We start from the raw sequence: 15,943 nt of genomic DNA, 5'->3' as shown, positions 1-15,943 counted from the left end.
TGGGATACAACGGGGTACAAAGGAAAAGTGGTCATTTCAATCTGGACAGAGCTCATTAAGCTTCTTGAATCTGTGGGTTTGTGATTTCCATCAAATTTTGAAAAAATTTCAAACAATATTTCTCCAAGTATTTTTGGTCTCTCCTATTCCTTCTGTGACTCTAGTTACATGTATGCTTGAGATTGTCCCATAGGTCACTGAGGTTCTTTTTTTTTTTTCTTTTTTTTTTTTTCTTTTTTAACATCTTTATTGGAGTATAATTGCTTTACAATGGTGTCTTAGTTTCTGCTTTATAACAAAGTGAATCAGTTATACATATACATATGTTCCCATAGCTCTTCCCTCTTGCGTCTCCCTCCCTCCCACCCTCCCTATCCCACCCCTCTAGGTGGTCACAAAGCACCGAGCTGATCTCCCTGCGCTATGCGGCTTCTTCCCACTAGCTATCTATTTTACGTTTGGTAGTGTGTATACGTCCATGCCACTCTCTCCCTTTGTCACAGCTTACCCTTCCCCCTCCCATATCCTCAAGTCCATTCTCTAGTAGGTCTGTGTCTTTATTCCCGTCTTGCCCCTAGGTTCTTCATGACTTTTTTTTTCTCTTAGATTCCATATATATGTGTTAGCATACGGTATTTGTTTTTCTCTTTGTGACTTACTTCACTCTGTATGACAGACTCTAGGTCCATCCACCTCACTACAAATAACTCAATTTCGTTTCTTTCTTTGGCTGAGTAATATTCCATTGTATATATGTGCCATATCTTCTTTATCCATTCATCTGTTGAGGTTCCCCTCAAAATTAAAAATGGAACTACCATGTGATCCAGCAATCCCACTTCTGAGTGTTTATCCAAAGAAAATGAAATCACTATCTTGATAAGATATCTGCACCCCCATATTCATTGCAGTATTATTTACAATAGTCAAGACATGGAAACAACCTAAGTGTTCATCGACAGATGAATGGATAAAGAAAATGTATATATACATACATATACATACATACACAATGGAATATTATTCAGCCATAAAAAGAAGGAAATCCTGCCATTTGCAACACATGGATGGACCTTGGGGGCATTATGCCAAGTGAAATAAGTTGGACAGAAAAAGACAAATACTATATGATCTCACTTACATGTGGAATCTTTTTAAAAAATGAACTTTTAGATACCGAGAACAGATTGGTTGTTGCCAGAGGCAGGGGTTAATGTTGGGTGTCGGGTTTGAGGGGGGTGGGGGTGGGACACGGGTGAAATGGGTGAAGGTCATCAAAAGCTACGAACTCCCAGTAAGGTAAATAAGTCCTGGGGATGTAATGTACAGCATGGTGATATACAGACAGACCTCATTTTATTGTGCTTTGCTTTATTTCGCTTCGCAGATACAGTGTTGTTATTGCGGGGTTTTTTTCTTTTTCTTTTCTTTCTTTCTTTCTTTCTTTTTTTTAAAACAAATTGAAGTTTTGTGGCAATCCTGTATCAGGCAAGTCTATTGGTGCCATTTTTCCAACGTTGCCCACTCCGTGTCTCTGTGTCACATTTTGGTAACTCTCCCAATATTTCAAATTTTTCTATTTCTCATGGTGATCTGTGATCAGTGATCTTTGATGTTACTATTGCAAAAAGATTATGAAGGCTCAGATGATGGTTAGCATTGTTGAGCAGTAAAATATTTCTAAATTATGATGTATACATTGTCTTTTTAGACATCATGCTATTGCACACTTAATAAATTACAGTGTAGTGTAAACACAACTTTTATATGCATTGGGAAAAACAAAACTTTTTGTGATTCACTTTATTGCATTATTTGCTTTATTGTGATGGTTTGGAACTGAACCCACAGTATCTCTGAGGTATGCCTGTAGTTAACAATACGGTATTGTATATTTGAAAGTTGCTGAGAGAGTAGATCTTAAAAGTTCTCATCACAAGAAAAAAAATTGGGGGAATTCCCTTGCGGTCCAGTGGTTAGGACTCTGTGCTCTCACTGCTGAGGGCCCGGGTTCGATCCCTGGTCAGGGAACTAAGATCCCACAAGCCACACTGCATGGCCAAAAAATAAAAAAACAAACAAACAAAAACTCTGTGAACTAAATTTATTCTGGTAATCATTTCTCAATATATACATATATCAAATCATTATGCTGTACATTCGAAACTAGTATAATGTTATATGTCAATTCTCAGTTTTTTAAAAGATAGTTTTAAAAGACTGCAAAAACTGTGCTGTAAAGAGACTTGATTAACTTTGTCAACAGCTTTCCCTCTCATCCTCCCTATCTTTTGTTGACCACCTATTAAGATACTGCAGAATTATAGCTTTACATACTGTAGTGTAGGAAAATGTTTCGTATAGTTGATTATAGGATGAAGAATAGGAAGAAACTAGAAATGTAGCTCTGTGAATTCTTGGCTTACCTAATATGCAAATCACTGACATCCAAAAGAGATTTCAGTGGAAACTATACAGAAAACTCTACAGCTAACAAAATTTACAGAATGATTCTATTCTCTAAGATTTTGTTTATTTAATAAAATTCTATGTTGCTTGTTTGAAGTTTTCAATTCATAAAAATTGGCAATAAAAGCATTTCCCCCAAATCTCCAAATAGCACAGAGGAAAAAATGATAGCAAAACCAGTTACTTTACTAAGCTTAGTGAGCACTCCTTAGGTTCAGCTAATAGCTCCTAAGGTAGAGTGGATATCTATTACATAAATACATTTTTTCTGGTAAAAGTATGGTCTCAACGTTCTGGGAAACCACCGGCCAGATTCCACATTTTAAACCTAGAGCTCCCCTAACACTTATAGTGTAATACTTTTTATTCCTTTCTCATGAGAAATGAGTAGTGTAAGAAAATTGATTATTGCCTATTGTCCTTATATAAATCACACTACGTTGGTATGTGCATCTTTCTCAGAAATAAAAATTATATAAATTACACAAATGTATACATTGCAACAAATGGAGTGTATAATGCTTACTTACTATTTTATTGATATTAGAGAACAGAGAAGAATATACACTTTGAAACAGCCTCAAATAAGAGAATTATTCCTGGCTATGACAATAACAGATAATATCTCTCATATTATAGATAACATAATAGATAATAATAGATAATCAGATGATAGATAATAAAAGCCAGACCGCATCTTCTCTTTCAAGCAATTGTGGGCACAAGCATCTGTGTCTGCCACTTAAAAAAAAAGGGTGCACATATATATGTGTGTGTTGGCTTCAGAACCACTAGGTCTTGTTAAAAAAGAAAGAAAGAAAGAAAGAAGGTTCAGGAGCAGCGAGTTAAAATTAGTGTAGGAATTTTGTAACGTTGTTTGGATTAAAGAATACAGAGAAAGTAGAAAACACTTTGACTGGTCTGTGTCCCTTGGTGCCTTGAAATTTTTGTCTAATTGATGAATTTTAAAGACCTAGCCCATGTTTTGTCAAGGCTATAAAATACTCAAATCCATTACTGACGAATACTGGCTAGTTGAATATCCATGGTGATTTGTGGTGATCAGCGTTTTCCAAACTGACAAATCCCTTTTTGGTTGCCAGCTTTATTTCACTGGTTCTAAGACAGCATATGAGTTATATTTCAAGTAAGTCATATAATACTAATTAAGGTTGAACTCACTAAAACCAGAATATTAGATTTTAAGAGTACTGTGAAAAGTCAGTGCTGAACTTGATGCCTGTGGTCTTCTTTCCAGAGAGATGTTTTCCACGATCTTGGCAGGGGAATTCTGGACAGTACCTGGCAAGGCTATAATACTACTCTCCTGGCTTATGGCCAAACTGGCTCTGGAAAAAGCTATTCCATGATTGGGTTTGGGGCAAACAAGGGTATCATTCCAAATGTGTGTGAAGAGCTATTTCAAGCAATTGAGAACCGGGAGAAAAATCAAGAATACCAGGTATGTATTATTCTAGAATCCCTTATTTAAGGAATTTTTTTTTCATTTTGGAAATTCTCTGCCCCCAATGAAAGCTATCAGCATCTCTATTTTAGGATAATGTTAATTTTCCATACCAAAACCTTTACATGATTACAAAATCAAGTTGTAGCTAAATAAAATGTTGAATTGTTCTGGTTCTATGGAGGTAAACCCAAGGAGATATTTTTAAAAGGCATTTTGAGTACCATAGAAACAGGAATGCTGACAATAGCAAGGGATCATTGTTGAGGCTTATAACACAAAACCTTAGCTAACTCAAGTTTCTGGTTCCCTTTGCTCCCCTCTCCTACCAAGGTTGTGGGTGTGTTATCATCTTAATTAATTTATTTTTACTTCTAAATAAAGAATGTTATTTTGTTTCTTAATTATCCCAGCATAGTTTCTCACGTGCCCTAGCATAGAAGGCCCAAGAAGGTGAAAGAGCTGTGCCTGAAAGCTATAAGACACTGATGAAAGAAATTGATGAAAACACAGATAAATGGATGTACATCCTGTGTTCATGAACTGGATGAATTAATATTGTTAAAATGTCCGTATTACCCAAAGCAATCTACTGATTCAATACAATCTCTATCAAAATTCCAATGGCATATTTCACAGAAGTAGAACAATTCTAAAATTTGTATATAACCACAAAAGATCCCAAATAGCTAAAATAATCTTGAGAAAGAAGACCAAAGCTGGAAGCATCACACCCCCTGATTTCAAACTATACTACAGAGCTATAATAATAAAAAAAAGTATGGTACTGACACAAAAACAGGCACAGAGATCAATAGAACAGAACTGAGAGGCCAGAAATAAACAAACACACATATAGATGATTAATTTATGACGAAGGAGCAAAGAACATGCAATGAGGAAAGGACAGTCTCTTCAATAAATGGTGTTGGGAAAACTGGACAGCCATATGCAAAAGAATGGAATTAGACCACTATATTACACTATACACAAAAATTTACTCAAAATGGATTAAAGACTTGAATGTAAGTTTTAAAACCATAAACGTCCTAGAAGAAAACATAGGCAGTAACCTCTATGAAATCGGTCTTAGCAATGTTTCTGTGGCTCTGACTCCAAAAGCAAGGGAAAGAAAAGCAAAAATAAACAAATGGGACTAATAAAACAAAAAACCTTCTGCACAGAGAAGGAAACCATCATTAAAATGAAAAAACAAATAAAAAGAAATGAAACTGAGTTATTTGTAATGAGATGGATGGACCTAGAGTCTGTCATACAGAGTGAAGTAAGCCAGAAGAGAAAAACAAATACCGTATGCTAACGCATATATATGAAATCTAAAAAAAAAATAATAGTAATGAAGAACCTAGGGGCAAGACGGGAATAAAGACACAGACCTACTAGAGAATGGACTTGAAGATATGGGGAGGGGGAAGGGTAAGCTGTGACAAAGTGAGAGAGTGGCATGGACATACATAGACTCCCAAATGTAAAATAGATAGCTAGTGGGAAGCAGCAGCATAGCACAGGGATATCAGCTCAGTGCTTTGTGATGACCTAGAGGGGTGGGATAGGAGGATGGGAGGGAGGCTCAAGAGGGAAGGGTTATGGGGACATATGTATGCATATGGCTGATTCACTTTGGTGTACAACAGAAACTAACACAGTATTGTGAAGCAATTATACTCCAATAAAGATCTATTTTAAAAAAATGAAAAGGCAACCGACTGAACGGGAGAAGATATTTGCAAATCATATATCCAATAAGAGGTTAATATCCAAAGTATATAAAGAACTTATACAACTCAACAGCAAAAAAACCCCAAAAAAAACCCTATTTAAAAATGGGCAGAAGGGGGCTTCCCTGGTGGCGCAGTGGTTGAGAGTCTGCCTGCCGGTGCAGGGGACGCGGGTTCGAGCCCTGGTCTGGGAGGGTCCCGCATGCCGTGGAGCAACTGGGCCCGTGGGCCACAAATTGCTGAGCCTGCGCGTCTGGAGCCTGTGTTCCGCAGCGAGAGAGGCCGCGATGGTGGGAGGCCCACGCAACATGATGAAGAGTGGTCCCCACTTGCCGCGGCTAGAGAGGGCCCTCGCACAGAGACGAAGACCCAACACAGCAATCAATCAATCAATAAATAAATAAGAACGTGAATTTCTAAAAAAAAAAAAAAAAAAAAATGGGCAGAAGACCTGAAAAGGCACTTCCAAAGAAGATATACAAATGAGCAACAGGGACATGAAAAGATGTTCAATGTCACTAATTATTAGGGAAAAGAAACTCAAAACCACAATGAGAAATTGTTACCAAAAGTGGGGTACAGCTGCTCACTGCTCAAAAGCCAACAAAGGGGCAAGGTTGGTGGAAAGGAAAGTTTGCTTTATATTTCAGAGGCTGGCAACCTGTGGGGGAGGGTGGACTCCTGTCCAAAGGCCAACTGCCACCAACAGTCAGTGGGCAAGAGCTTTTACAGAGAAAGGAGAGAGGGGGCTACATGTAGAAACAGTAGTGTCAGCTCTGACATCTTGAAATTGGTCGTGTGGTGATCTGATCAGCATCATCTTGATTGTTTTAAGTATGGTTAATCTTCAGTTCCAGGGTCGGTTTGTTCCCATTTTTTTGAGGCCAGTTCTCAGAATTGTGGCAGCTTTTGTCATGGCTACAGTCTGGTCATCATGCAGTTAACTTCTTCCACCTGGTGGAGTTTTTTAGTATGTATAAGACAGCTCAAAGGATATGGCTCAGAATGTTATCTACAGCCCTTGGAGAGGAACTAAATATCCTTGACTATGCTTAATGGCCATCTGTATGTCTTCTTTAGAGAAATGTCTATTTAGGTCTTCTGCCCATTTTTTGATTGGGTTTTTTGTTTTTTTAATATTGAGCTGCATGAGCTGTTTATATATGTTGGAGGTTAATCCTTTGTCCGTTGATTTGTTGGCAAATATTTTCTCCCATTCTGAGGGTTGTCTTTTCATCTTGTTTATAGTTTATTTTGCAGTGCAAAAGCTTTTAAGTTTCATTAGGTCCCATTTGTTTATTTTTGTTTTTATTTCCATTACTCTAGCAGGTGGGTCAAAAAAGATCTTGCTGTGATTTATGTCAAAGAGTGTTCTTCCTATGTTTTCCTCTAAGAGTTTTACAGTCTTACATTTAGGTCTTTAATTCATTTTGAGATTATTTTTGTGTATGGTGTTAGGAAGTGTTCAAATTTCATTCTTTTACATGTGGCTGTCCAGTTTTCCCAGCACCACTTATTGAAGAGACTGTCTTTTCTCCATTGTATATCCTTGCCTCCTTTGTCATAGATTAGTTCACTGTAGGTGCGTGGGTTTATCTCTGGGCTTTCTATCATGTTCCATTGATCTCTATTTCTGTTTTTGGGCCAGTACCATATTGTCTTGATTACTGTAGCTTTGTAGTATAGTCTGAAGTCAGGGAGTCTGATTCCTCCAGCTCCGTTTTTTTCCCTCAAGATTTCTTTGGCTATTCGGGGTCTTTTGTGTCTCCATACAAACTTTAAGATTTTTGTTCTAGTTCTGTAAAAAATGCCACTGGTAATGTGATAGGGATTGCACTGAATCTGTAGATTGCTTTGGGTAGTATAGTCATCTTCACAATATTGATTCTTCCAATCCAAGAACATGGTATATCACTCCATCTGTTTGTGTCATATTTGATTTTTCATCAGAGTCTTATAGTTTTCTGAGTACAGGCCTTTTACTTCCTTAGGTAAGTTTATTCCTAGGTATTTTATTCTTTTTGTTGCAATGGTGAAAGGGATTGTTTCTTTAATTTCTCTTTCTGATCTATCATTGTTAGTGTATAGGAATGCAAGAGATTTCTGTGCATTAATTTTGTATCCTGCAACTTTACCAGATTCACTGATTAGCTCTAGTAGTTTTCTGGTGGCATCTTTAGGATTCTCTATGTAGAGTATCATGTCACCTGCAAACAGTGACAGTTTTACTTCTTCTTTTCTAATTTATATTCCTTTTATTTCTTTCTCTTCTCTGATTACCGTGGCTAGGACTTCCAAAACTATGTTGAATAATAGGGGCGAGAGTGGACAACCTTGTCTTGTTCCTGATCTTAGAGGAAATGTTTTCAGTTTTTCACGATTGAGAATGATGTTTACTGTGGGTTTGTCGTATATGGCCTTTATTATGTTGAGGTAGTTTCCCTCTATGCCCACTTTCTGGAGAGTTTTTACCACAAATGGGTAAAACGTTTGTCAAAAGCTTTTTCTGCATGTATTGAGATGATCATATGGTTTTTCTCCTTCAATTTGTTAATATGGTGTATCACATTGATTGATTTGCTTATATTGAAGAATCTTGCATCCCTGGGATAAATCCCACTTGATCCTGGTGTATGATCCTTTTAATGTGTTGTTGGATTCTGTTTGCTAGTATTTGGTTGAGGATTTTTACATCTATATTCATCAGTGATATTGGTCTGTAATTTTCTTTTTCTGTAGTATCTTTGTCTGGTTTTGCTATCAGGGTAATGGTGGCCTCATAAAATGAGTTTGGGAGTGTTCCTTCCTCTGCAGTTTTTTGGAAGAGTTTGAGAAGGATGGGTGTTAGCTCTCCTCTAAATGTTTGATAGAATTCACCTGTGAAGCCATCTGGTCCTGGACTTTTGTTTGTTGGAAGATTTTTAATCACAGTTTCAATTTCTTTACTTGTGATTGGTCTGTTCATGTTTTCTATTTCTTCCTGGTTCAGTCGTGGAAGGTTATACCTTTCTAAGAATTTGTCCATTTCTTCCAGGTTGTCCATTTTATTGGCATAGAGTTGCTTGTAGTAGTCTCTTAGGATGCTTTGTATTTCTGTGGTGTCTGTTGTAACTTCTCTTTTTTCATTTCTAATTTTAGAGTCCTCTCCCTCTTTTTCTTGATGAGTCTGGCTAAAGGTTTATCAATTTTGTTTATCTTTTCAAAGAACTAGCTTTTAGTTTTATTGATCTTTGCTACGGTTTTCTTTGTTTCTATTTCATTTATTTCTGCTCTGATCTTTAGGATTTCTTTCCTTGTACTAACTTTTGATTATGTTTGTTTTTCTTTCTCTAGTTTCTTTAGGTGTAAGGTTAGATAGTTTATTTGAGATTTTTCTTGTTTCTTGAGGTAGGATTGTATTGCTATAAACAACTTCCCTTTTAGAACTACTTTTGTTGCATCCCGTAGGTTTTGGATCATTGTGTTTTCATTGTCATTTGTCTCTAGGTAATTTTTGATATCCTCTTTGATTCTTCAGTGATCTCTTGGTTATTTAGTAACATATTGTTTAGCCTCCATGTGTTTGTGGTTTTTATGGGGTTTTTTTCCCTGTAATTGATTTCTAATCTCATAGTGTTTTGGTTGGAAAAGGTGCTTGAGATGATTTCAATTTTCTTAAATTTACTGAGGCTTGATTTGTGACCCAAGGTGTGATCCATCCTGGAGAATGTTCCATGAGCACTTGAGAAGAAAGTGAATTCTGTTGTTTTGGGATGGAATGTCCTAAAAATATCAATTAAGTCCATCTTGTTTAATGTATCATTTAAGGCTTGTGTTTCCTTATTTATTTTCACTTTGGATGATCTGTCCATTGGTGAAAGTGGGTTGTTAAAGTCCCCTACTATTATTGTGTTATTGTCAATTTCCCCTTTTATGGCTGTTAGCATTTGCCTTATGTACTGAGGTGCTCCTATGTTGGGTGCATAAATATTTACAATTGTTATATCTTCTTCTTGGATTGATCCCTTGATCATTATGTAGTGTCCTTCTTTGTCTCTTGTAATAGTCTTTATTTTAAAGTCTATTTTATCTGATATGAGTATTGCTACTCCAGCATTCTTTTGATTTCCTTTTGCATGGAGTATCTTTTTCTATCCCTTCACTTTCAGTCTGTATGTGTCCCTAGGTCTGAAGTAGGTCTCTTGTAGACAGCATATATATGGATCTTGTTTTTGTATCCATTCAGCAAGCTTGTGTCTTTTGGTGGGAGCATTTAATCCATTCACGTTTAAGGTAATTATCGATATGTATGTTCCTATGACCATTTTCTTAATTGTTTTGGGTTTGTTTTTGTAGGTCCTTTTCTTCTCTTGTGTTTCCCACTTAGAGAAGTTCCTTTAGCATTTGTTGTAGACCTGGTTTGGTGGTGCTGAATTCTCTTAATTTTCGCTTGTCTGTAAAGCTTTTGATTTCTCCATCGAATCTGAATGAGATCCTTGCATGGTAGAGTATTCTTGGTTGTAGGTTCTTCCCTTTCACCACTTTAAGTATATCATGCCACTCTCTTCTGGTATGTAGAGTTTCTGCTGAGAAATCAGCTGTTAACCTTATGGGAGTTCTCTCGTGTGTTATTTGTCATTTTTCCCTTGTTGCTTTTAATAATTTTTCTTTGTCTTTAATATTTGTCTATTTGATTACTATGTGTCTCAGCATGTTTCTCCTTGGGTTTATCATGCCTGGGACTCTGCGCTTCCTGGACTTGGGTGGCTATTTCCTTTCCCATGTTAGGGAAATTTTCAACTATAATCTCTTCAAATATTTTCTCGGGTCCTTCCTCTCTCTCTTCTCCTTCTGGGACCCCTATAATGTGAATGTTGGTGCATTTAATGTTGTCCCAGAAGTCTCATAGGCTGTCTTCATTTCTTTTCATTCTTTCTTCTTTATTCTATTCTGTGGCAGTGAATTCCACCATTCTGTCTTCTAGGTCACTTATCCGTTCTTCTGCCTCAGTTATTCTGCTATTGATTTCCTTCTAGTGTATTTTTCATTCAGTTGTATTGTTCATCTCTGTTTGTTCTTTCGTCTAGGTGTTTGTTCTTTAATTCTTCTAAGTCTTTGTTAAACATTTCTTGCATCTTCTCAATCTTTGCCTCCATTCTTTTTCCGAGGTCCTGGATCATCTTCACTCTCATTTTTCTGAATTCTATTTCTGGAAGGTTGCCTATCTCCACTTCATTTAGTTGTTTTTCTGGGGTTTTATCTTGTTCCTTCCCCTGGTACATAGTCCTCTGCCTTTTCATTTTGTCTATCTTTCTGTGAATGTAATTTTTGTTCCACAGGCTGCAGGATTGTAGTTCTTCTTCTTCTGTCTGCCCTCTGGTGGATGAGGCTGTCTAAGAGGCTTGTGCAAGTTTCCTGATGAGAGGGACTGGTGGTGGGTAGAGCTGGGTGTTGCTCTGGTGGGCAGAGCCCAGTAAAACTTTGCTTGTCTGCTGATGGGTGGGGTGGCCTGAGGCGACCCAGCACTGGAGGCTACAGGCTCTTTGCTGGGGCTAATGGTGGACTCCAGGAGGGCTCATGCCAAGGAGTATTTCCCAGAGCTTCTGCTGTCAGTGTCCTTGTCCCTGCTATGAGCCACAGCCACCCTCAGCCTCTCCAGGAGACCCTCCAACACTAGCAGGTAGGTCTGGTTCAGTCTCCTATGGGGTCACTGCTCCTTCCCCCTGGGTCCTGATGTGCACACTACTTTGTGTGTGCCCTCCAAGAGTGGAGTCTCTGTTTCCCCCAGTCCTGTCGAAGTCCTGCAATCAAATCCCGCTAGCCTTCAAAGTCTGATTCTCTGGGAATTCCTCCTCCCATTGCCAGACACCCAGGTTGGGAAACCTGACATGGGGCTCAGAACCTTCACTCCAGTGGGTAGACTTCTGTGGTATAATTGTTCTCCAGTTTGTGAGTCACCCACCCAGTGGTTATGGGATTTGATTTTATTGTGCTTGCACCCCTCCTACCATCTCATTGCAGCTTCTCCTTTGACTTTGGATGTGGGGTATCTTTTTTGGTGAGTTCCAGTGTCTTCCTCTCGATGATTGTTCAGCAGTTAATTGTGATTTCGGTGCTCTCACAAGAGGGAGTGAGAGCATGTCCTTCTACTCTGCCATCTTGAACCAATCCTAGACTGCTTTCTTTTGTTTCTGCATTATCTCACTTCTCTGATTAAACTTATTCTTTGACTAAACTTTTTCCACACACAAAAGGCAGGATGAAGACATAGTGGGCAATGACCATAGGGTCCTGCTCCATTTCAATGCCACCTTGCACCTGTTAGAATGGCTATCATCAAAAATGACAAGAGATAGGGAATTCCCTGGTGGTCTAGTGGTTAAGATGCAGGCTTCCAGTGCCATGGGCCCGGGTTTGATCCCTGGTTGGGGAACTAGGATCCCTCCAGCTGTGTGGCATGGCCAGAAAAAACAAACAAACAAACAAAAAAAAATGACAAGAGATAAGTGTTAGTGAGGAAGTGGAGAAAAGGGAACACTTGTGACTATTGGTGGGACTTTAAATTGGTACAGTCACTATGGAAAAGAGAATGGAGATTCCTCAGAAAACTAAAAAAGAACTACCATATGATCCAGCAATTCCACTCCTGGATATTTATCCAGAAACAATGAAAACAACAATTCATAAAGATACATGCACCCCAAATTGCATAGCAGCATTATTTACAATAGCCAAGATATGGATGTAACTTAAATGTCCATCAAGGATGAATGCATAAAGAAGATGTGGGCATATATATATAAAAAATAATGAAATCCTTCCATTTGCGACAACATGGATGGACCTTGAAGGCATTACAGATGGAGAAAGACAAATACTATATGATTTCACTCATATGTGTAATCTAAAAAAACATGGTCTAATCCTTGACCATTTTTTAAATTTTAGTTCTTCTCTGTTAGTTCTTCTTTTAGTTTCTTCCCTTGTGGTTTGATGATTTTCTTTAGTGGTATGCTTGTGTCCCTTTCTCTCTAGTTTTTGTGTGTCTATTGTAGGTTTTTGACTTGTGGTTATCATGGGGTTCATATATCTTAACCTATATCTACTTGTTTGAAACTGGTGGTCATTTAAGTTCAAACATATTCTAAAATCTACATTTTTTCCTCCCTTCCCCTATGTTTTGTGTTTGTGATGTCATATTTTGTATCTTCATGCTTACCCCTTCACTGTTTATTATAATTATAGTTTATTTTATAATTTTTTTGTCTTTTAATCTTCATACTAGTTTATTTAAGTTGTTGATCCACAGCCTTTACTATATATTTGCCTTTACTAGTGAGATTTTTCCTTTCCTATAGATTCTTAGTTGTTGTGGCCTTTTCTTTTCCACTTAGAGAAGGCCTTTTAACATTTCTTTTAGGGTCGATTTAGTATTGATAAACTCTTTTAGTTTTTGCTTATTTGGGAAGTTCTGGAGATGAAGGAGCTAGGGCCAGAGCCAGGTCTGACCTGGGGCTTCTCAGTGGCTGTCACTGCCCCATAGGGGGCAGGGTCGAGCCTCAAGTTACTGGAGCAGAAGCCTTTAGGGTTGGGTCGAAGCTGGCTTTTAAGTGTGTGCTCTTCCCCCTCCCAGCACCTTCACCCCAGAGGGCAGCAGTGCTGGGGCAATAGGGGCTGGAGCAGGTGCGTGACTCTGGCTGGGGCATGCCAGGGCAGTTGCAGGAAACTGGCCAGAGTCCCATGCAGTTTTAATCTGCTTTCTCTGCCTTGTTTCTGGAGTAAGCAAGTGTGTGCACACTCTTCATGAGTGGAGTCTAGGTTTCTTACAGCCCTCTGTCGGTCTCACTGGTTTTCAAACCAGCGAGGGGGACTCATCCTCCCGGTGTCAGACCCCAGGGCTGGGTTGCCCACTGTGTGTTCAAACCTCTCACTCCCCAGGAGGATCTCCAAGCCTGTGTAATACCTCTCCTCTTCTGTGTCCCTCCCAGGGGCACAGGTCCCGACTTGATTGCTTCTCTTCCCTTCCGACCCGATTCTGTGTGGATCTTTCTTATAGCCTTGGTTTTGTAAGCATCCTTCTGCTGGTTTCCAATTAGTTTTCAGTGAGAATTGCTCCACGGGTAGACGTATTTTTGATGTGTTAATGAGGGGAAGTGAGCTAGCGTTCTCCTGTGCTGCCATCTTGATCTCCCCTCCCATTTGTTCATCTTAAAATGTGATGCTCTCTGAAGCTAGTTGGAAGCTCTGGGGAGGTAAGGTTTGACTGGCAGGACTCACTACAGGGTGACTAACAGACAAGCCAGCTTTTCATGGGTGCTGGATTGTGGTGGCAAAATGTCAGTATCTTAGAGCCTTTTCTCTAGACTAGAGTCATTCAGATTCCTCCAATCTCCTGTTTAAGAGGTGTAAGCTTGGCTAGCATTACTCCAAAAGCATAGTAGGGTAAAGACCAATCTTTTTCTCTGCATATGTTCAGATCAGAGAGTGAGCAATAAAGAACAACCTTTTACTCTTCACAATTGAGACTGAAACACACACACACAGGCACACACACATGCAATGTTTTGTATCTGTTTTTAATTTATATGAAGAACTTCCTCCATATCATTAAAATTATTTGAGAATCTCCTATTGCTTGTGAAAAAGAGCTTTACTATATTTAATATTTAGCTTTTTCCTTTGTTGTACATTTATCTTGTTTCCATAGTACTTTTTTTTTTTTTCAAAGATGACTGTTTCAAGAGAATCTTAATTTACTTTATGCCCTTTTTTATACAGGTTACATTCAGCATGCTGGAAATTTACAATGAACAGGTAACTGTGATTATATTTTCTGACACACAAATCTGACTGACTCTCTGCAGCTTAATAAATATCAGAGGCTCCCCCTCACCTATCCTACAGATAAAGTCAAAACTCTTTAGCCCTAACTATTCAGCCCTAACCTACCTCATTTTAGGTAGGTTCCACTTCATTTTATGTCCTTGTATCTCCACACATTCTATTCTTCAGCCACATAGAACTATTCTTCCTTTCCAGAATATGTCATTCTTTCCTACATCTATCTTCCCCTACCTGGAATACCCTTCCTGCTTTCTCTGGCCTTAAAGAAACTACTAAACTTCAAATCCAGCTCAGATGTCAGCTCCTCTATACATCCTAAGGCTTCAGTCAGTCTGGCTTCAGTACAGTGGTTGGCAAACTTTATCTTCAAAGTCCAGACAGTAAATATTTTAGGCTTTGAGGGCCATAAAGTCTCTGTCACCACTACTGTATTCTGCCCTCAGAGCACAAAAGCAGCCACAGAGGATATGTAAGTGAGTGGACGTGGCTGCATACCAATAAACCTTTGTTTACAGACACTGAAGCTTGAATTCCACCTAATTTTCACGTCACAAAATATTTTTCTTTTGATTTTTTCAGCCATTTAAAAATGTGAAGAACATTCTTACCTCAATGATCATACAAAAACAAGTGGAGGGCCGAATTTGGCCCATGGGCCATAGTTTGCCTGATCATAGTTAGAACCTGGTTTCAAATCCCAGCTCTCTCATTTACTAGCTTTGTGACTCTGGGATATCACTTTATCTCAGAGCTCAGTTTGCTTATTTATAAAGTAGAGAATTTAAAATAAGACACTACACTTTGAGATGCACTGAATCTTAAATTTCTAACGTAGTGCTTATCAAACACTAGACATTGAGCAACCTTTCCTCTTTGTGCTTATATCATACTGTAAAATTTTATTTACATATTTGTATCTCCAGAACAGATAATTGCACCTTTCTATTGGCAATACTTAGTATAATACTTGGTTTAGAATGGATGCCCCTAAGGTTTGCTGAATGGGTAAATTGACAGAGGTATCTATAATTGTAAGTTTCTTAAGGGTAGTTTCATACCCCAAGATTTCTTGTGTAACCCCAAGCACTATCCCAAAGCCTTGCACTTAATCATTACTAAATAAATATTATTGAAGGAATAAATCTGTCAGTGTTTTTCTCTTTATATTAAGGAGAGAAAATATCCATTTTTTTCCTCATATGCTTCCATGAGCCATTTATCACTGTTGAAGGTTGATAGTAAATTCAAATGGGTTATTATGTTAAGGTCACAGATTCAGTTTCTATTTCTTTCAAGTTGATGGGCTTGGGAGACAGTATAGCTCCTTTATTTCATACCAATAACTTCAGGAGGACAACTTCACTTCCCTTATTACGAAGTTCTTGTGAAAGGAACGGGGGGGAAATGGCATCACATTGTGGGTCCTTTACTGATACCTATTAATGAG

General features: G+C 38.3%; 1 protein-coding gene across 1 annotated transcript in view; it reads left to right on the top strand.

Moving 5' to 3' along the window:
• LOC132372542 (kinesin-like protein KIF28P) overlaps nt 1-15,943 on the top strand; it is a 75,578-nt gene that overhangs the window by 14,816 nt on the left and 44,819 nt on the right. The window contains exons 3-4 of the mRNA XM_059934652.1: nt 3,728-3,931; nt 14,431-14,466. Coding sequence (XP_059790635.1) covers nt 3,728-3,931; nt 14,431-14,466 — 240 coding nt within the window. The remainder of the gene's footprint in view (nt 1-3,727; nt 3,932-14,430; nt 14,467-15,943) is intronic.

The sequence above is a fragment of the Balaenoptera ricei genome, chromosome 1 (assembly GCF_028023285.1).
Source record: "Balaenoptera ricei isolate mBalRic1 chromosome 1, mBalRic1.hap2, whole genome shotgun sequence".
Lineage (NCBI taxonomy): Eukaryota > Metazoa > Chordata > Mammalia > Artiodactyla > Balaenopteridae > Balaenoptera > Balaenoptera ricei.
This window is presented reverse-complemented; position numbering and strand designations above follow the sequence as displayed.